This window comes from Athene noctua, chromosome Z, assembly GCF_965140245.1.
Source record: "Athene noctua chromosome Z, bAthNoc1.hap1.1, whole genome shotgun sequence".
Lineage (NCBI taxonomy): Eukaryota > Metazoa > Chordata > Aves > Strigiformes > Strigidae > Athene > Athene noctua.
Window position 1 is genome coordinate 2002127 of NC_134077.1, and position 19396 is coordinate 2021522.

The window sequence follows — 19396 nt, forward strand, 5'->3', positions numbered from 1 at the left end:
GCGGTTAGATGCCCCGGTCCCTAATGAGAATGGAATGTAATTAGAAAAATATCTAAGGTAGGTGTGGCTCTCAGGGACCAAAGTCACCCCAAGTCTCCTATGAAAGCAAGATCACCATCTAGCTGCGGCGAAATGCCGCCCTCACTACATAAATCCACGACAAATCTCTACGTTTCTGTTCCAGAATTTCTATTTTCAGGACCCTGAGTGAACAGCCCAGCTCCTCCCCACCTCGGGGGGCACCACGGGGCATCAGAAATTTGCTCCTCGCAGCCCAACCCAGAAGAGGGGAGACATACGGGGACAAAGCAGGGCTTCTCTTAAGGAGGTATAATAATACTTTCCTACCTCCGAAGGATACAGTAATTAATTATTCCTTATAAAGCCCTTAAAGATGCTCAGGTAGAAGTTGAGATGTCAGCCCAAACTAAATTGGTTTCACTGGAAGGGAGATGATAAGAGGCGACTTTATGAGCCTGGAGCGATGCCGTCAAGTTTCCTTGGAGCGCTCCAACGTGCCCTCCTATTCACTTTCTCTTTCACCAACTAATACACACATCAGGCAGACACGGATTTATTAGGAAACCAGGTTTAATTCATAAGGGCTGTGAAAAGGAGTGAGCTGGTCCCACAGCAGGGAAGTGCTTTCAAAGCTCGGACGGACAATTTCAATCCCCCTTGCGAGAATAGATGCGTTTCTTTATTCTCTACTACCAAGCTGCTTTAACAGCATCTTGAGGAGCCAAAATAATAACTCACAAAGTCTCCACATGTGGTATGAAAAGATTAGACATGGCTTAAGCAGGCAGGGATTTAAATCCAGTCTGATAATACTGTAGTGAAATTATATATCATAAAGGCAGAGAAAAATGGGTTGTAGTTTACTAAAAAAAAAAAAAAAAAAAAAGAAGGGGGTGGGTGTGTTAATCTGGGGACAAAAAACCCTTCATATAAATCCAGCCCATGTATTCTAGATGATTATTTCAAAAAGCTGGAACTTGTTCTGTTGATCTTTTAAACTGATTACTGAGCAAATGAATGCACTTTTAGAAACAGGCACTGACAGACATGAATTTCAGCTGTCCTTTTTCATCAGCTTTTTCTTCTTTAACAATGCCAGATTGCATAATACTTCTGATATTTTCAAATAACGTGGAAATTCAATTTATGTGCAGCCATGTAATTTATTGTACAATAGTTACAGCATGTTCTAAAAGACAGCCACACAGAGCCTGACTGCCTCCCAGGACCAGAGAGACTTGTTTCAAAATAGGAAGATAATTTGGTCAACAGTCAAAAGTAAAAAGAAAAATGGAAAGCAATATTTTCTCCATGCTCAAACTCGACACTTCAGAGAAATCTTCAAGTTATTAAATAGGAAAGATATTCCAAATGTCTACGCTGTGCATTTAACAGAGCTGGTAACTCTGTGCCGTGGCAGCTTCAGATGGTGACAGCAGGGGGTAGCGGTGCCTGTTTTTCACGGGGGTTTTGCTGAGGGGAAGGCATTTTCCTGAATGAAATGTTATTTTGCTTCTGTCAACATAATTCTATAAAATATATATAAAATACAAACACAAACAGAAACATCTATATGTGCGTTTGTGCGCCGTGTGTCGAAGTGGAGATCAATTACCAACAGAGAAATGATGCTGATGGTTGGTTACTTAACCACTTCCAAAAGGTTTAGATTCATAAACTGACTTTCAAGATGGTTTTTTCCCCAAATTCAAGGGCTACAACCTTGCTTACGGTTGCATCTGGCAGTTGCATAACCGCAAACAAGCCGCCTCAGGGCAGGAATTGAAGATGTATCTAGGATGGAAGGCCACCCAGAAAAACTGGGTGATATTTCACTAAGATCACTCCTCTTGGGGGCTCGGGAAGTGACGACGGGGAGTAAAATTCGTGTTTTGTGAGAAACAAAGATACAGACACCAAATTCCAGAATAATGGAAGTTGAAAGGACCCTTCTCCCCTTGTTCATAGCATCCCCTGCCTGGTCAGGGGACATCACGTGTGCTCTCACCGGCCCTAAGAGATGTTTTCCTGGGGCTCAGCTTAGCTGTAAAAGGAACCAAACGATTCCAAACCTGCCTAAAGCCACCTCTGGAGTCTTGCTTTAGCGCAGGATTTACTTCCAAGCTCTTCTTCTCCTCCACCCGCCCCGCGAAGAGCCCATTCCCACCTCCTCTCCCTGCTCCCAGCGACAAGTCACCCAGCGGCAACGAATCAAGAAAACGCCTCTCAGGGTTTAACCAGGGTGGTGGTGCCATTCTTACCCCTCCTTGTTGGGCTGCTTGGTGCTGGGTGTGATTCCATCCGCATCCCCCCGTGGAGATAAGGACTGATAACCTTAACGAGCCTGGCTCCTGCCCCTCCTGATTGCTCGGAAAGGGTTATAACAACCCATCATCTCCTGATGGCCTGACACACCCAGGATGGGGGCAGATGGAAAAATAACAGAGTTGCACGTTCATCCAGTTCTTGTGCAACTGCCGGAAGGCGCCGGAAGGTATCTGACAGAAGTCAATGATCTTGGATCCTATAAACTGCGACCACCAGAGAGATCCGTTGAGCTCTCCTGGATCGCAGCGGCCTGTGACCAGCATCTCCCCTGAGCTGGGAGTCTCTCGGGTACCAAAACCCTTCAGGTGTCTGCTCCAGACAGAAGGTCGGGGCCAAGTCCACCCACTCGAGTCTCAATTATCACCCGTTGAGGAATGCCAAGGCATTGGGAGTATTTGCTCTAAACTCCAGAAGGAATTTTTCTTTGAGCTCGCTTCTATTTCACTAGTTTTTCTCTTTTTTATTGGGGGGTGTGTGTGGGTGTGTATCCTTGCCCTTATTCCTCTGTGTGTTTGTCCCTTTTGTGTTCATTTTATGAATCGAAACCCCTTTGTTTCCATATGTATACGTCCGTTTTGTGTATGTGCATGTATATATATGTATAAATTAAGGTACCGTTAAGCAAGTTAGACTGAATCTTGTCATTTTAGAATCTGTGAATAAGTCGCTTCTTTTTCTGAATTATTTAGTATCGATAAATTGCTGTTAGCTATTAATAAATCCAGATTATTTTTACTAAACCATTATCGTGTCAATACTTTTCCTCTGCGACAACCAGCGCAGCTGTTATCTTCACACAACGAGGGGTTTTCAGGAAAATATTGCCTTTCAGTTAAATTTCTGTACGTGGCCATGTGTGACGATGTAAAAGAGTTTCTGGGCTTGCGTTAAACGTTAGATTTCCCACCTCGCTGGCAGGGGCTTAGTGACGGAGCATAAAAGCAGCTCAGTCTCCAACCATCACCCTAAGATCCACCAAAACACTCCAGTGCCCACCAGTATCAGACCCAGAACGCATCTCTACGCTAAGAACGAGCTACCAATCCCATCTTATGGCCAATTCTTCTGAATAATTAGTTTTACCACGGAAGGGCTCAAATAACGTATCAAGCCTTTCTCTGCTACAGCCCTTCTTGGACCTTCCAAGTGAGAAAAACTGCAGTAAGACAAACTCACCCAGAAGAAATTGATCTTCTTTCTGGAGACCAGATGCGTGCAAGAACTTACAATAAAATGAGACAAACGGAAAAAGTGTCTACTGAAAGATTCCACCTGCTCCCAAGTATATATAAAACGCATTTACCGTTAAACATTAATAGAAAATAGGTGCTTTTAAACACCAGCAAGCCATACTGCTTACTCCGGGGGTAAATTTTTGTATCTTACAGGAATTTTATTGTTTTTTCCCTTGGGAAAAAGCAACACCTTCTGTGCCATAAGCACAGCTTTTGATATCACTTCTGCTGTCCCACAATCGAAGGCGGAATGTGCGATCATCCGTCACGACACAACCAAGCAACGTGTTACCGTCGAGGAGCAAAACGCTCTGCAAGAAATATAACAAATCGGCCAAAAGGTTTTCTTTACGGAGCATAAGGAACGGGCCATATTTTCAACGAGGATCTACGTAAAAAAAAATCGAGCAACGCGCTCTGAGAACCCCAGTCCTGCTCATACTCACACTCCGGCTGCGTGGCGACCTTGACGGGCTGCGAGCTCTCTCCTGGTCCCCACTCGTTGTACGCCACCACTCGGAAGGTATAAGTCTCCTCTGGTTTCAGGTTACCCACGGTAAGTTGAAGTGTCCCAGATTGAGATGTGTTGACTGCCCGTTCCCTAAAAAAAATAAACAAACAAACAACAAACCACCAAAAAAACGACTTTAAAATTCATTTGGCTCTTTATGCATTACTTATTTATGTAGTTGGTAGCCTGCGAGGTATGATTACTTATCAAACTTCAGTTTGAGGCTTGTTTGTCTACAGGGTTTGGTGGTTTTTTTTATTATTTTTACTTGAAAAAGCCTAATTCAAGTAATGGGGCCCACTGGGAACGCTGCAAGTGTTATGAAAAACACTTGTATTTTAACACTTTATAAGGTCTATAGAATATTAGTTCTTTGCCTGCCTTAATAGAAAAAAAAAAAAAAAAAAGAAAATTGATGGAAAGAAATGGCTATTCAACACAGCAACACAGCTCTGATAAAGGAAGTGAGGTACATACTGCACTGTAAACATCCAGCTGAGGAAAACTGGGTTTGGATTTCTCTGCAAATCGAGCCCTGATCTGAGCTCCCGCTATGGCAGCCCCTGAAAAACCAACGCAGAGTTTTTTCCGAAGATGGGGCCACCGCTCACATTCTCAGAGGTCTGAAAATGAAACCCCATTTGTGGAGTTTGTGCTACGCTGGGAGGGACGACTTGTAACTTCGTGACACAGGGCCTGAGAGAAACAGGCCTGGGAGGAAAAAACAGCCTGAGAGAGATCAGGGAGGAGAGGGAGCGGAGGCCCAACGAGCCAAGGAATGTCTCAAACTCTCGCAAGTAACAAAACTCCAGTCACGGGGTGATAGTGTGGAGTTTGGAGATGATAAGGGTGGCTGGGATGGCTGAGGTTTCCCTCCAGGCAAGAACAGCCAGTGGCCCACCCCACCCCATCTCACAGCCTGGCAGCAACCGGATAATCGACATTTAGAGGAATAAGTGAACCAGGATAGAAAAACGTGGTTGTTCTTCTGGCACAGGACAGAAATATCTGGTTATTCTCCTGGCACAGAGCTCCTGTTCACAGGTTTCTGGAATTGCAGCACCCAGGTGATCACAGACACCCAAATGGGTTCGTCTCCCTCAAACTGTCAAACCTCTGACCCCACCGTTTTTGGGTTTTGTGGCAATGTAATTACGAGCTGCGAGAAAAAAAAAAAATTCATTATCCCTTTTGTTTAAACGGGCCATTGGCCAATGTCACACTGGGCAGTGATGTCTCCCATGACACCTTCAACGCTTCAGCTAGCAAAGAGAAAAAACTCCTTATGAATATAACAACCCCACACTCATCTTTGTAAAAAAAGTATCGGAACCCCATCAGATGAGCGCCGTAAAACATGCGTCTGCCTGTCTCTCTAGAGCTCCAGTGACCTGTGAAGTTAAGAGAGACGAGTCTCAGCCGCGTCCAAAAGGTCCATGATCTGCTCCTGCTTACCAGCGAGGGGTTAATGGGCCACAGAAGCTACAGCAAAGCAAGAATCATCGAAAAAAAGCACCAAACATCCTTGAAGCAGGCACCTTTACACGTGGGGGTTTTCCTTTTTCAAAGCCATCTCGGCCATAAATTACGGTCTAAAAATAAAAGACCTTGACTAAAGTCATCCACTTCCTTGTAAAATAGAGGCTTCGACATGTAATTTCCAGTGAGTGAAGATCATGTTACATTACGGTATCAGCATGTAAAAAAAAAAAAGATAATTACAGCTCCCATATAACTCTTAGGTGTGTAACAAATGCTTTTATAATGTTTCAAACACCTAATTAGTTACTTCAAGTAAGACAAGTCATGTTAATGCTTCTTGCTGTGAAATGAATACTATTAATTTTAAAATGGATGGACTTTTGCTACTTTGATTTTTTTTTTTAATTTTTTTTTTTTTAAATCTCCCATTACTTTATTTTGAGGGAGAACGATTAAGTCCTTGATTATCATGAGCAAACCTCAAAACTAATGTAAATAGATCATCTGGGCATGATATTTTAGAACTTCAGCTGAATTTTGAAGACAGGCTTTAATCAAAAAGATGTTTTCATATTCAATTAAGTGGTCCCTTGATTCATTTCTTCAGTCTGCGACATGCAGGAAGCTAAACGGGGAGATCTATTAGCTTGTTGTGACTATCTACACATTTATTAATTTGTTACCGAAAACAAGTTCTAAGTCAACGTTCAACTAAAAATAACGCTCGTCCCTACCTTGCAAAAGAGTCCTTCGTCAAAGAGGTTGACGTTCAGCTTTAATACTGCTCATTTTTAGAGTCATTTTCTTCTTTTTCTTTTAAGATCAGAGCATTTCGTTTCATATATTTGGAAAAAAATGGTTGCTAACAGTCAGTTAAAAAAGGATAGCTACAAATCAGGACCCACTATTTAAGCCAACTTGACATTTCAAACGCTGTAATCAAAAACTGAACAGTATTTTGGGTTTTTTTGTCTCCTCTAAAATGCTAAACAAGGAATATATTGCCATGTAAATATTTCTGATTATTTAGAAATAAATATAGTGAAGCTTTTCTTGTCAATTAAATTTTAAATTTTATATCAAGCGACGTAAATTCTCACCGGGAAGGCGGAATTCATTTCAAACTATGCACAAGTAATTAAATATGTCTTGAGATTACATTTGGGAAGTGGGGTTGTTTTTTATTTTGTTTGATTTAGAGATAGATCAAGAGCCAACCGACAAAAATAAACCGTGTCTCTTTCTTTGTGGTGCCTAATACGCTACCGCCTAAATATCAAGTGCCTGGGTGAATCAATCGCTCATTGAGAAGCCAACCTGCACAGACGGGGCAGAAAAAGGAACAAACACTGAGGCCGAGAGCAAAACTCCACATCAAATTCACATCCAAATTTGAACCTGCCTGTGAGCTGAAAGATCAAATCTGGCCCGCTTTACAAACAAAACGTCGCTAAGTCTAAATCAGATCGTAATTAAACGTGGGCAATATCCAGACACAAATGCTGTTGGTTTGGAAGGGGTTTAAAGATAGAGATGGAGTCAATGCTTCCTGCATGAAGACCACCTCTAGCTAAAAATAAATAAATAAATAAATAAAATAATTCATTAACATGAAAGTTTCAACAGCACGTGGATGTGGGAGATGTCAGAGATGAAGCAGCACCTCCACCCTCGCAGCACTCAAGGATGGCTCCATTCCTAAGAGCTCACCATTGGCACAACACCCCAGCAGTAAAATGGGAAATAAAAAGGCAGAGGTTTACCCTTGACATTGGGCGCCCGAATATTTTGGATGATCTTATTATTTGGGTATGAAAGAGGATTTTTTTTTTTTTTTACAGTGAGCTTATAACGTCAAATGAAACCTAAAATAGCTCCTTTCTCTTCTGGAGCAGATCTCCTGTAGAGCAGGATGGATTTTTACAATGCACTGTGTATACCTTGAAGAGTGATACCCTTCAGAAGTCATGCGTTATATTCGACTTATATTCTACTATATTTTAACTGGAAATAAGCGCAATCAAATGAATACAAAGAGGTCCACATCTACTGACAGATCCCATTCACGGGAACCTCTATATCTGCTCATTTCTTCCATCGCCACTCTGCTACTATCAGCAAACGGCACAGAATATCTCATTTTCAAATCTAAACTTTCATCTGAACCAGAAACTTCCCTGAGTGCAGGTGTATTGGTTGCCTGTTTATTTATTTCCCAATAGATTAGAGGTTTGTTTTATCCTTTTGGAAGAAACTTGCTTTTTACCTTTAAGTGCTCTTTCCAATCATCCTTATCAGCAAGCAAACCCATTTGAGCCCACGCGGGATGCCTTGCTGAGGAGGAAGATGAAAGAGCATCCCATCAGAAGAGCTCCGGTGATTACGCTACAGCAGTAAGTGCAATCGCTTCCAAAAGAGGTTTCTTTGAAAGGGTCGAGTTGAAAAACCCTCCTGAGAGAGTTCAAAACTATTTTTCCGGATGGTCCCTGACATGGCCGTGTGCTGTGTTGGCCTCAGTGATGCTGCCAGTCGTCAAGCAAATCCTCTCTGCTCTCAAACCCAAAGATGATTGCCTTCCTCCGGACTTGCAATAATCTCTCTGACAATTCCTTTGCATCCCTGAGGTTAATGTCAAATCTAATATTTCTTTTTGCAAACAGAAAAATAGCTCTTTTGAACAAAAAAAAAAAAAATCAAAACAAATGCATAAACAATAAGCAACTCCATGGAAGCTTTTTCCTTTTAGGAAAACTACATTAATTTTATCTCACGTTTTGTCTGGAAGTTTGCAAGACTACAGGTGCATATTCCAAAGTTTTAGACTGCAGGTGGTGTTTTGAGTCTCTCGCTGGAAGGAGCTTAGTGGAATTTTTATTTTATTTTATTTTATCTAGTTATTTGTTTAGTTATTTTAACACAGAGCCCACAGTCTTCCACAGGAGAGTCTTTAAGAAGGTTGGGCAGGGGGCTAAGGCATCCTTCTGGTGCTGAGTACCACAGAAATTTTGGAAGAAAAATTATTTTGAACCGTAAGGGAATGCACTGTGAGCTCTTTCTATTTTTTTTTTTTTTTTAATCTCAGAAACATCACTATTTAAAAGCCTTATGTAAGACTAGTAGTATTTTCTCCTCACAGCTAAGGCTGAATTAGAATATACTTTGATCCAGCTGTGCGTTTTTAAGACAGTTAAAATAAATGAGATGCGATTCCAACAGTGCCCTCCGGCCTTGCCACGTCACGGGCACTTCAAATCTCAAACCACTTCATAAACGTAAGGAGAAGAGAATCCCCACGCGCAGCCCCACACCCTGTTCTGATTGGGCTGGTGGCAGTGGCTGCAGACAAACCTTGGGATAAGTGACACCCCGCTGCAGAAGACAATTGCCCCCAACACCGGCCATGGAAATGGCAATCGGAATTTCAGAGATTCACATTCTCATCCCAAGCGCTTTGGGTGTTGTGTCCCTCCAGGCTGCTCAGCCGCACCAGAAGGATTCACGTGTCTGTTTAGGAGCATCTGCCTCTTGCAGCAGGTAGAGCTGCTGTAGCTGTCAATGTCTACAAGCATCGGAATAAATTAAAAAACTTATATATATAGAATCATGGAATCATTTAGCTTGGAAAAAAACTTTAAGACCGTCGAGTCCAACCGTTAACCCAACACTGCCAACTCCTAAGCACCACGTCTACACGTCTACCTCCAGGGATGGTGACGCCAAGACTTCCCTGGGCAGCCTGTCCCAATGCTTGACACCCCTTTCGGTGAAGAAATGGCTGTACGGCTGTTAAATTAAGCTGGAACTTTTTAGGAATTATGATGAGAAGCTTGAGAATGTCCAGGCAGGGGTAGGAAATCTTGCCTGCAAGACTGAGCCCCTTCGTATGAAAGATAAGGCCACGCTGCAACAGAGGGGAGCTCACTGAGAATTGTGGGGTTCCAGTTCTTTAGCTCTCATGAATCCAATGCACGTCCACTCATTTTCTAATTAAATACAGATTCTCACTCAAGTCCCCTCAGCAGCTGAGCTGCCACCAGCACACCAGTCACCAGCCAGTAGCTGAAGTCTATCGTAAGAGCAGTGAAAGACAGGCCCGCCTACTTCAAGTGAGTTCTTCATAATGATGTACAGGAAGAGAAAACCATGAATTTTTTCGCGAGTATAAAACCATTTATGGCGTTAGGAAAATAAAACAAACCCCAAGTAAATACGCAGTACCTTTTCAGGTGTGAAATGAGCACATACGATGAGAAATTACACAAACACCAAACAATCTATAGTGCCATCATCACAAAAGATCTATCGGCTGTGCAGCTTTAATCCACACGGTGAGCACGGCCCGGGCAGGTTGATTATATTTGTAATTGTGTAAAATCTTCACAGCCCACTCCCCTGGTTCATACCAGTTCAACTGCTCTAAAAGCCACCCTGGTTGATTAGGGCTCAACAAATTCACCTCTGCCAGCGACGCAAAGAACGTCTGACCCTGTGTCGTCAGACGAAGATGAAAGGGAAAATATGGAGGTAATAATACTTTATGGAGATGGTCAGGGAAGAGCTGGAGGAGGTAAGAGCCATAAACACCCAAGGCAAACAGTCCTTCATACCAAGACAAGGAACGCTGTTATATAAATGCTGATATGATGTCTATAAAAAAAATTAAAAAATATATACTAGAAGGATATGGTGACAAAAGGCACGTCTAGCTTCACGCTTCTTTCACCACAGGGAGAGGAACACAAGGTTGATAAACCATTTGTAAAACACTTGTAAAGACCTCTGGCACTCTTAGGACTATTCCCCCAACCAGACGAGCCACCCGCGGCGCGTTGAGGCCTACCTGTTGACGCCATCCCTGGAGAAGAAGACCGTGTATGCCTGGACGCTGCCTCGGGCCTCTGCGGGTGGGCGCCAGCTGAGACGGACAAATCGGCTGGAGACCAAAACAGGGACCACATCTCGGGGGGCAGAGGGGAGGACACTGGAGCTTGGGACAGCTGGAGGGGAAGGAGAGGAGTCAGTCAGAGAGGTCGGTGGCACGGGGGTGGCGGGATGGGTGGGAGGTGTCGTGGTGGCCACAGCTGAGGTGGTACGAAAGGAAGGGCCAAGGTGGCATGGAAGAAACGTGAATAAAATGACAGGGGGTGAAAGAGAGAGAAAAAAACTATCGGTAAAATCACACCTTAAAATACACCATCCTGAACCATCCTCTAAAGCAAACAGCAACACGTAAATCTTGTGTTTTACCTGGCGATACCTCAAAATTATTTCCTGTACGAGTGATCAGTATGAAACATTCCTTCATTCGCCTCTATTCCACTGGTTTTGTCTCTTGTCCCCCAAGCAGCAGAAGCATTTCACCCCCCTGAACAAGCAAAAACTGACCACTCAAAACCTGAAGCCTACAAACCGATGGGTTTGGGAAGAGCAGAAATTAAATCGGGTGCTTCAGCACGTGACCTGTTAGATAATCGCATCAAAGTGGGATAAAATGAAAAGAAAAAAAAAGACAGCGAAACTTAATATGAACACCGTTCCCCACGGAAAAGTGTTCAGTCTATGTGCAAAACCCAGAACTGCCTAAACCGCAGTTTCAATTTCGGTTTTGAGCAGTGCCTATTTATTATAAGAGTTTAAGGTTTTGGTTGTTGGCCACGAAATCCATGTGAAAGCTGGCCTGCCGACATAAATAAATAATAATATTTCTTTCTGAACAATACTTTAAGTGATCAGCTGCCTCCTGATTTAGCACATGCACCTTACGGAGCACAAACAGTTGCCTAATCCTCTCCGTGGGCAAACATGATGGATATAAAGTTCAATTTGACAGGCCATGCTGGCCCTGAAAATCAGATTTTTCACCATAGGTATTGAACCAACATGCAAGAATTCTTAATTATCGCAAATTTTTTTTTTTGGTCAGTCCCTTGTATACACTGTGAACTATATTAGTAGCATTAATTTACGGTGAGATCATTAACAGCGTTGTATTATCTAAAAAGCTTGTGAAGAATAGTTCTTTGAAAAAAGCATGACGTTCACCGAATGCTAGCTTACAATTTTCTGATATTATCCCTAAATTATTATTATTATTATTATCCATTAATATGGCTATTATTAATAACAAATATTACTGCCTCTTACTTCTTGTGATCAATCCAAAAACCAGAGGGAATTCAGGAATTTCCCAGTGGCCATTTCCAGAGTAATGATGTGTTGAAAGAAAATATTAAGCCACGGTCTCAGCTCTTTTGGCTGCAAAGTTGTCATCCATTATTTGCACTGAGATCACGTTTAGCGTCCTTAGTCACAGGCCACTGATCTAAATAATGTGCAAACACAAGACTAAAGTATAATTCTGTGTACATTTATATTATGACGACGCAACTATTTTTCTTCACGGTCAGAGGGAGCAGATTTAGGCTTCTGGTCTAGTCTATATATTGACTCATGTCTTATAAGCTTTAAATGTATTGTCTTCTAACTACTGTGGTAGATAAACGTCTCTAGAGAAGTACCAAGGACACAACTGGAAAAAAAAAACAAAAAACACCCAGACAAACCCACGAGGCTTTTTCAATTGAATTTTGGTCTTTAAATCGAATACAGGAATTCAGAAAACGCCCCGTTATTAACCAAATTGGCACCTGAGGGCCTTGTAAAAGCTTTGTTTCCCCACAAAATACTTCAGCCCGTTGTTCCTCCACCAAATATCCATCCTCCTGGTGTAACACGGCAGCCTGGCACCTCTCTTCCATCAAAACCCATATACAATTTAGAAACTTGCCCTAGGATCAGCCCCAAATCCAGACACGTACATTTAGGTGACTACATATACATGAGTGTCCAAGCTCCTCTGGTGGGAAGTGAAGGCTTCTACCTAACATGGATGATGGAGCCTAACGAGCTACTCAAACCACCCAACACGCTGAATTAATATCTAAAATCTGGAGGCGAATCGATACCCTTCGTGACCTCACGCCCTTGGATGCGGTGGCAGCTGACCTGCTAGGTGTCAATTTATGAAAAATAACAGCGAAAAAAACCCAAACAAACAAAAAAACAGAGGTGAAAAGCAGCAAGATTGGGACCGAAGCTCCAGTCCGTCTAAGTATGTGTTTTACTCTGGCTTTCAGTAAACTCTGTAGAGCTATCACTGACAAAAGCAATTTCACTTTTATTGCTGCTAGCAGTGAATAGCAAACATATAGAGTACAATAGTACAATATAGAGAGACATATAACCTGAAATTATCTCAGCAAGTAATGCCTGAAATCCTTCAATCTTTCATATGACTACACAAGATCAATCCACCACTGGTTAAACCATCTTCATCAGAGTCTGACAGGCTCTGATTTTAGCCTGATGTGGTTTATATTAACTCCTTGCAAAGTGCATCTTTCTCTGCTCTCGTGACAGTCTGAATAATCATCTAGCTCTGTACAAAGCGAGCAAAAAAAAAAAAAAAAAAAAAAAGGACTGTTTGATTCATTTTCCCCGTGTCTAAATGACCACACAATCACCAGGGAAGGCCTGAATACAGGCCTGAGAGGAACCAATCTTCCTGTTGCCATTTAGGAAGCCAAATGGAGCGCCTCAAATCCAGACCCAAATCCCCCGTTATTTTAAATCCAGGATCAACCGTGAGTTTTGTGCCCTTAGAATTGTGCCAGTAGGATCCATCCTTACACCCCTGAAGCCAACATTCTTTATAAATGTAGAAATATGGACTGACGTAGGTGTTCAGGACCTCTTTTTTTTTTTTTTTTTTTTTTTTACAGTCTTTATTGGTAAAATACACACCAGCTACAAAATATGTTGAAAACAACGAGGGACAAAACATCAGGTGTAACATCCCATTTCACCACTGCTTCCCGTAAGTCCGTTGTAACTAAAAATAATAGGAATATGAGGTCCAGCTCGAAGGAAGACGAAGATTGGGGCTTTTAAAAATACTTTTCAAAGGTCTGATTGAATTTTATGTTGGGTTTTTTTGTTTGTTTATTTGTTGGGTTGTTTTTTTTGTGGGTTTTTTGTGGTTTTTTTTGGTTGTGGTTTTTTTTTTTTTTTTTAACATATATGTACGTCTCTGCAGGCAGGTTTTAGAGGAGATCTAATGAGCATCAGTCGTCTCCTCTCCTCTTTAAATGGTTTTTAGAGGCCAGCAAAAGCTTATGTGGGATATACAGGAAGAGATGAGGAATGAATGAAAGAAAAAAAACCAAAAAACCACTTGTAATTATATCCCCCAAGGGATTTGGCATGAAAAAGACAGAATATTATTATTGCTAAGCAGAGGTGGCAATAGATGGCATGGGTTTATTCATGAGCAGCACAGTTTTTGTGCCTCTGTATCCCCCCCAAAAAAATATTCATTCGCCTTTTTTTTTTTTTTTTTACATATTTACCAAGTTGACAGGAAAGGGAAAGAAGTTTAAGGAAAGTTTAAGGGGAAAAAAAAAAAAAAAAGTTGTAAGTTTGTGATGAAAAATAAATTGAGAAGTTACGGCGTGTAGAGAAAATGTTGCTCTTGGATGGCAGGAATATTGACCTAAAAGCTATCCTGGTAATCTGCAAGTCCTGACCTGGTAAAGATGACTTTGACTTTTTTCTGCTTTTAAACAATTAAAATTGCCATTTTTTTAGTGATTTGCATTTAATTCGCATCGAATATTTAAACCTGTTATACCACGTTGCTGCACCCCTAAATTAAAAATTCTACTTTTTTTTTTTCGAAGGGATAAATTAATAGAGAAAGAGGTTGGGCTGTATACAGGAACTGTCTGTATCTCACAGAAAGTGGTTAATGTTCCCGACATTACCCATTTTAAGTGGGATTTTTTTAAATTATAACCTAAGTGAAGACTATTCAAGCGATTGCCACTGGCTTAGAGTCTGTTAAAATAAGACTATCTGCTATAGGCTATCCAGACTTTCAAAATACTGCCAATTAGAGCTTGCTGATAAGATTTGAAACCTGATACTTTTTCAGCAAAAATGAGAAAACTATCACACTTGCAATCTTCAACCTCCTGCTGCAAATCACACTTTCCCTAAATATCCCACATTCCCCGGTGCCAAAATGACATTTCAAGACATCAGATGAAAATTTTCAGCCAAGACACTACCTCAAAATATTTTTTATGCCTTCTAACAACTGTTTCAATTCCTTGATTTATTTATTTATTTTTTTTAATATAGAAACGAATTTTTTATCTATTTCTGTTCTAAAAGACTTTTGGAAATTTCACTGAATGTATTTAAACATAAAAGGAACATCCAAGGCTTTAAGTTAAGGATTTCATTTCAGGAGAAAAAAAAAAAAAAAAAAGTTGTTTTATTCAAGTTAAGATATAAAACTTCTGGATTAAATTCAAGTCTCTTCCCTGCTCTTCCCCACAATATTTTCCTTGGGTTCAGCACTTTAAATCGGTTATTTGTGCAGCATAAATTTCAAGCATGACATAAGAACGTGAGTCTGTCCTCATCTCCAAATCCTTCGTGTTAAAAGGAAAAGCAATTTACATGGAATTTAACTCCAGAAATAACATCAAATAAGTGTTTATTGTCTGGTGTTGCTCTGTACAGCCATAGCCTGGTGAATCCAATCTTTTGTTACGCTCCTACGTTCAAAGAATTGAGTGTTTTTTATTTTTTTTTTTTTATTCAGAACCTTTTTGACCCCTCTTACACCTGCCACAGAGTAAACCGTGAAAGTTCTAAGTGAGAAAAAAAGCTCGCTGCAGGAATATCTGTAATTCCAGAGGTGCTACACATGTAACAACTAACACCTGAAAAAGTGAGGCCTAAAATATCCTTAAATAAGATCCGTAATAGATAACAATTTTGATAGATTTGCTGTTTTTTTAGAACGCAGGCACTTTTGAAAGAATCGTTCCCGTTTCATTTCCCAACAGCAGAACTGTAGACAGCTCAGGAAGCCGAGGGGGTCGCTAATCATTCCTGGGGGAAAACCTCAGAGATTCTTTACAAACCCACAGCAGGCACCCGCGTGGAGTTAAAAATGTAATTGAAATTTTTATTAAGTGTTAAAAAGGGGATTGAAAAAAATTCTTATAATGTTCATTAAAAAAATAATATTCACGTACATTAAGGAAAGAAATTAAACAACTAAACCAAAAGAAAACGTTGAGGTGTCGAGCATGAGTTACCTAATTTTACTTTGCGGTGGCCATCATACAAATACCAATTTGTAATTATACTACATTCGTAACGCATCACTAACCATTTCTAATTTAACAGACCTCCTCGAGATCTGCAGACGAGAGGAGTTATATTTTTTACTCAGTGTTAGTTCAACCCAGATTCGTTTTTGATGAACTCGGAAAATAAAAGCAATCCAGGAATTACGCAGTCCAGATACTGTCCCAACCTGCTCGTGGGTGTAAACCAGGAGCTGTTTTCCTCCAGATCAAGGGAAACAGCCAAGGCTGGAGGTAAAGAACCTGATTTCTGTACAAAGTTTATGCTTTGGCGCAGGGATCCTGGGGCCTGGAGCCCATCTGTCTCGAGGCACGTTAAACCACCAAGCACGTGCCTTGAGAGGGGAACGCAAGGAAAAATTCTGCATTTCACACAGGAGTAAAAAAAAACTCCTCTGTAATTTCATGACAAAAATGATGGATTTCATCCCCCATCCTCCATGCTGCTTCTAAAACCCAACGCTGACCTGCAGCGGGATGTTTCGCCGGGATGGTGCTGGGACATGAATCCAGGAGCTCTCACCGTCCCACATTAAGTGATCCAATGGATGAGAGTTGGCGAGACAAGAATCAAATCATCAAATAATTAGATTTTGGTCTATTTTCCAACAGGCAGGAAAAAAAGCAGACATTCTATCAGATGACCTTCATGGAGATAGGAAATAGGTGTTATTTATTGTCCCAAATAAGTATCAGATTGGACAAGTTACTGGTAGCTCACTACTAACGGTCAAATAAAATGCTCTTTTCTGCACAAGCAACTCCTATTACCTTTCCTGAGGACCATTAACGAAATTTGCCCTTTCCATTTTTCATCCAGCCGATGAATCACACAACGCAGCTTCCAAGCGTCACAGTCAAAAAAAAATAAAAAAAATCTTCAGGCCTTGGGTGCTCAAATCCACCCTCCAACCGCCAGCAGAGATCACGTTGGCACCGCTCAGGCACGAGCCCACCCATCCACGCTCGATGTGTTGGCACACACCAGGTTTTACCGACGACACGGAGCACATGCCAGGACGTCAGGGTACATCAGCATATGTTTCGAGATTTTCAGCCCATATGCAGCGATACTAATTTACCAAATAAAAGATCTGTCCTCGTTGCCATACATACTTCCTCCCTTCTGGCTTCTTGCACAGTAATTCGTTATTACTTGGTGCCATAATGATGTTCTTCGAAACAAGTCATGCAGGACTAATTTTTATTATGCCTCTTTTATGACATGACGAACCTCGCTATAAATCACTGAAGTTCATGTGTATCAACAATGCCTGATGTTCCTGTAGGAGGAATTCACTCCCGGCTCAGCATCTCGCCAGGATTAGGCCAACAACGCTTTGGAAACAGCACGGATGTAGCTGAAATGCACAATAATCTTACAGAGAGCAGGGAGATTTTGGTAGTTCTACTCTAGGCGATCAGAACCTAAAAAGTTCAGTAGCGCTTCTCTTTTCTCTCCAGCCTCATTTTCTCAAACACAGGCAAGAGAGATGTATGGAAGGAAAACGGCTTAATTGCTGAGTTGTGACGGAGGGAGGAAGGAGGCTAACTCATCTGCTAAACATCATGCTCTGAAACTAGTAAACAGGGACACCTCCACAAAAAGCATCTCCTCCTACACGTTCTTCTTCACAGGGAGGTGCTGCTCCTGCTCACAGATGAGCAGGCAGGGCACGTCCCCAGGACGGAGGGTGAAACTCTGTGGTTAGTAAAAGAAAAATGGCCAGAAGGCCACGCCACAAACCCCAGGACTATGAATGATCCCCATCGCTGTGAAACTTGGGACATCCGAGCCTACACCTACAAGCCAGCTGTACTACTCCAGGGTTTTATTCTCTGCTCGTCACCGCAACGTCTGACCCCCTTTCAGTAGCAGGTGGAAAAACAAGATGAAAATCCATCAAATATTCTCTCTTTCAACCTCCAGCCCTGTTTCATGCAGGGACAGACACTGGAGGGAAGAAAGAGAGAGAAGACGACCGCATTGCACCTTCACTTCTCCCACAGAAGACTCAACAACTTTCTTTTTTATCTCCTCTTCCACAGGATGGAGCCCCTGAAGGGGTGACAACAGAATATGGAAAACAAGAGAAGGGTAAACGGCTTGGAAATGGGATGCCCACTGAAAGATCGGAAAGCTGAGGCGTGCTGGGGTGGGGAGCAAGAAGAGAGACCGGCAGCAAAGTCCGGGGAAGAGCACACACACGTTGGGTGGTCAGAGAGGCAAAAGGGATGGTCAGGCTGAAGAAGGGTCCAGTAATTAATGATGGAAGAGCACAGGTTGAAATATAATTTGCATGCATCCCCTATAAAAGTCAAAAGATGGGCTTGATTTGAAATTCAGCAGTGCAACATAAAACTACAAGACCCCATAATTGCAATTAAAACAGGGAAGTTGTGCCCAATGGTTACACTGAAAGGTATTATGGGGAAAACTATCCATGGGGCTGAGTCTCTTTAAGGAAGTAACAAGTGATAGGCCCTGAGGGAATGGCCTCAAGCTGCCCAGGGCAGGGTCAGGCTGGCTCTGAGGAAGGATTTCTGTGCAGAAGGGGCTGTTGGGCGTTGGAATGGGCTGCCCAGGGCAGGGGGGAGTCCCCGGGATCCCTGGAGGGGTTGAAGAGTCGGGCTGAGCCAGCGCTGAGGGATCTGGGGGAGTTGGGAACGGTCAGGGGGAGGGTCATGGTTGGGCTGGAGGAGCTTCAGGGGCTTTTCCAACCAAGGTGATTCTGGGATTCTATTTTAAGGAAGATGTAACCCAGACACTTACCTGCTGTTAAATGTGCAGAGCAATAACTTGTACAACAGTGGCCCCTCTAGGGAGTTAAAAATTCTTATTTGAAGCTGTAAGCAGGATGTGGGCAGGAAAGGCAAGGCACAGAGCTTTGTGCGGGGGCCAAAACGAGAGCATCTGTGGGGATGATCGTGTTTGCATTGTGGCAGTGAAACTGCTCAGTCAGAGTTAGAGGAAAGTGATTTTATTTTTCTCAGCTCGTCAACTGCTGTCACCTAAGAGCTACTCTAGGCAAAAACCCAAGCTGGGTCAAGGCAATGAAGATGAAGTCCTGCTGACCGAGATCTAAGGGTGCTGGGTGTGAAGAGCTGCCTGGCACCGCTATTCCAGCAAAGTTTCAGGTATGACTGCAGCTCTGCCCCCAAAAAAATGAGACATTTTAGTGGTTTCACTTATTTTTGGAGAGCTAGTGTTAGCCAGAGGGGCAGCTGCAGCCCTCTGTGGCCATCCACACGCCCATCACTGCTGAGCCAGCACAGCAACGCCACTCCTAGCACAGGCACGGCTGCTACCTGCTATTTTATTTTTAAAAGTCACCTATAAATGATGCAAGCTGCTTTCCTATCATTCCTTCGACAGCAGTAGATCTGAGATATTTCGCTTTTTGTACCTGAGCTTGTTTTGGCCAGCAGTTCTCCAAGGGGAGCCTCAGACAGGCTGGTACGTGCACGTACTTCTCGTGCATGTGAAAGACTGGCACGCCTGTACGCACATCTGTCTGCATATTATATTCTATTTCTTTCCTTTTACAGCTCAGAAAATTTCTATTCACGTTTGAAAAAAAAAATTAAATATATAT

At 42.2% G+C, this 19396-nt stretch overlaps 1 protein-coding gene across 2 annotated transcripts in view; it reads right to left on the reverse strand.

The window, feature by feature from the left end:
- The window catches only part of DCC (DCC netrin 1 receptor), a 612108-nt gene that overhangs the window by 172359 nt on the left and 420353 nt on the right, over positions 1-19396 (reverse strand). For both annotated transcript variants that reach the window (XM_074932358.1, XM_074932359.1), the window contains exons 8-9: positions 10418-10574; positions 4031-4185 (exon numbers count right to left, since the gene is read on the reverse strand). In XM_074932358.1, coding sequence (XP_074788459.1) covers positions 4031-4185; positions 10418-10574 — 312 coding nt within the window. The remainder of the gene's footprint in view (positions 1-4030; positions 4186-10417; positions 10575-19396) is intronic.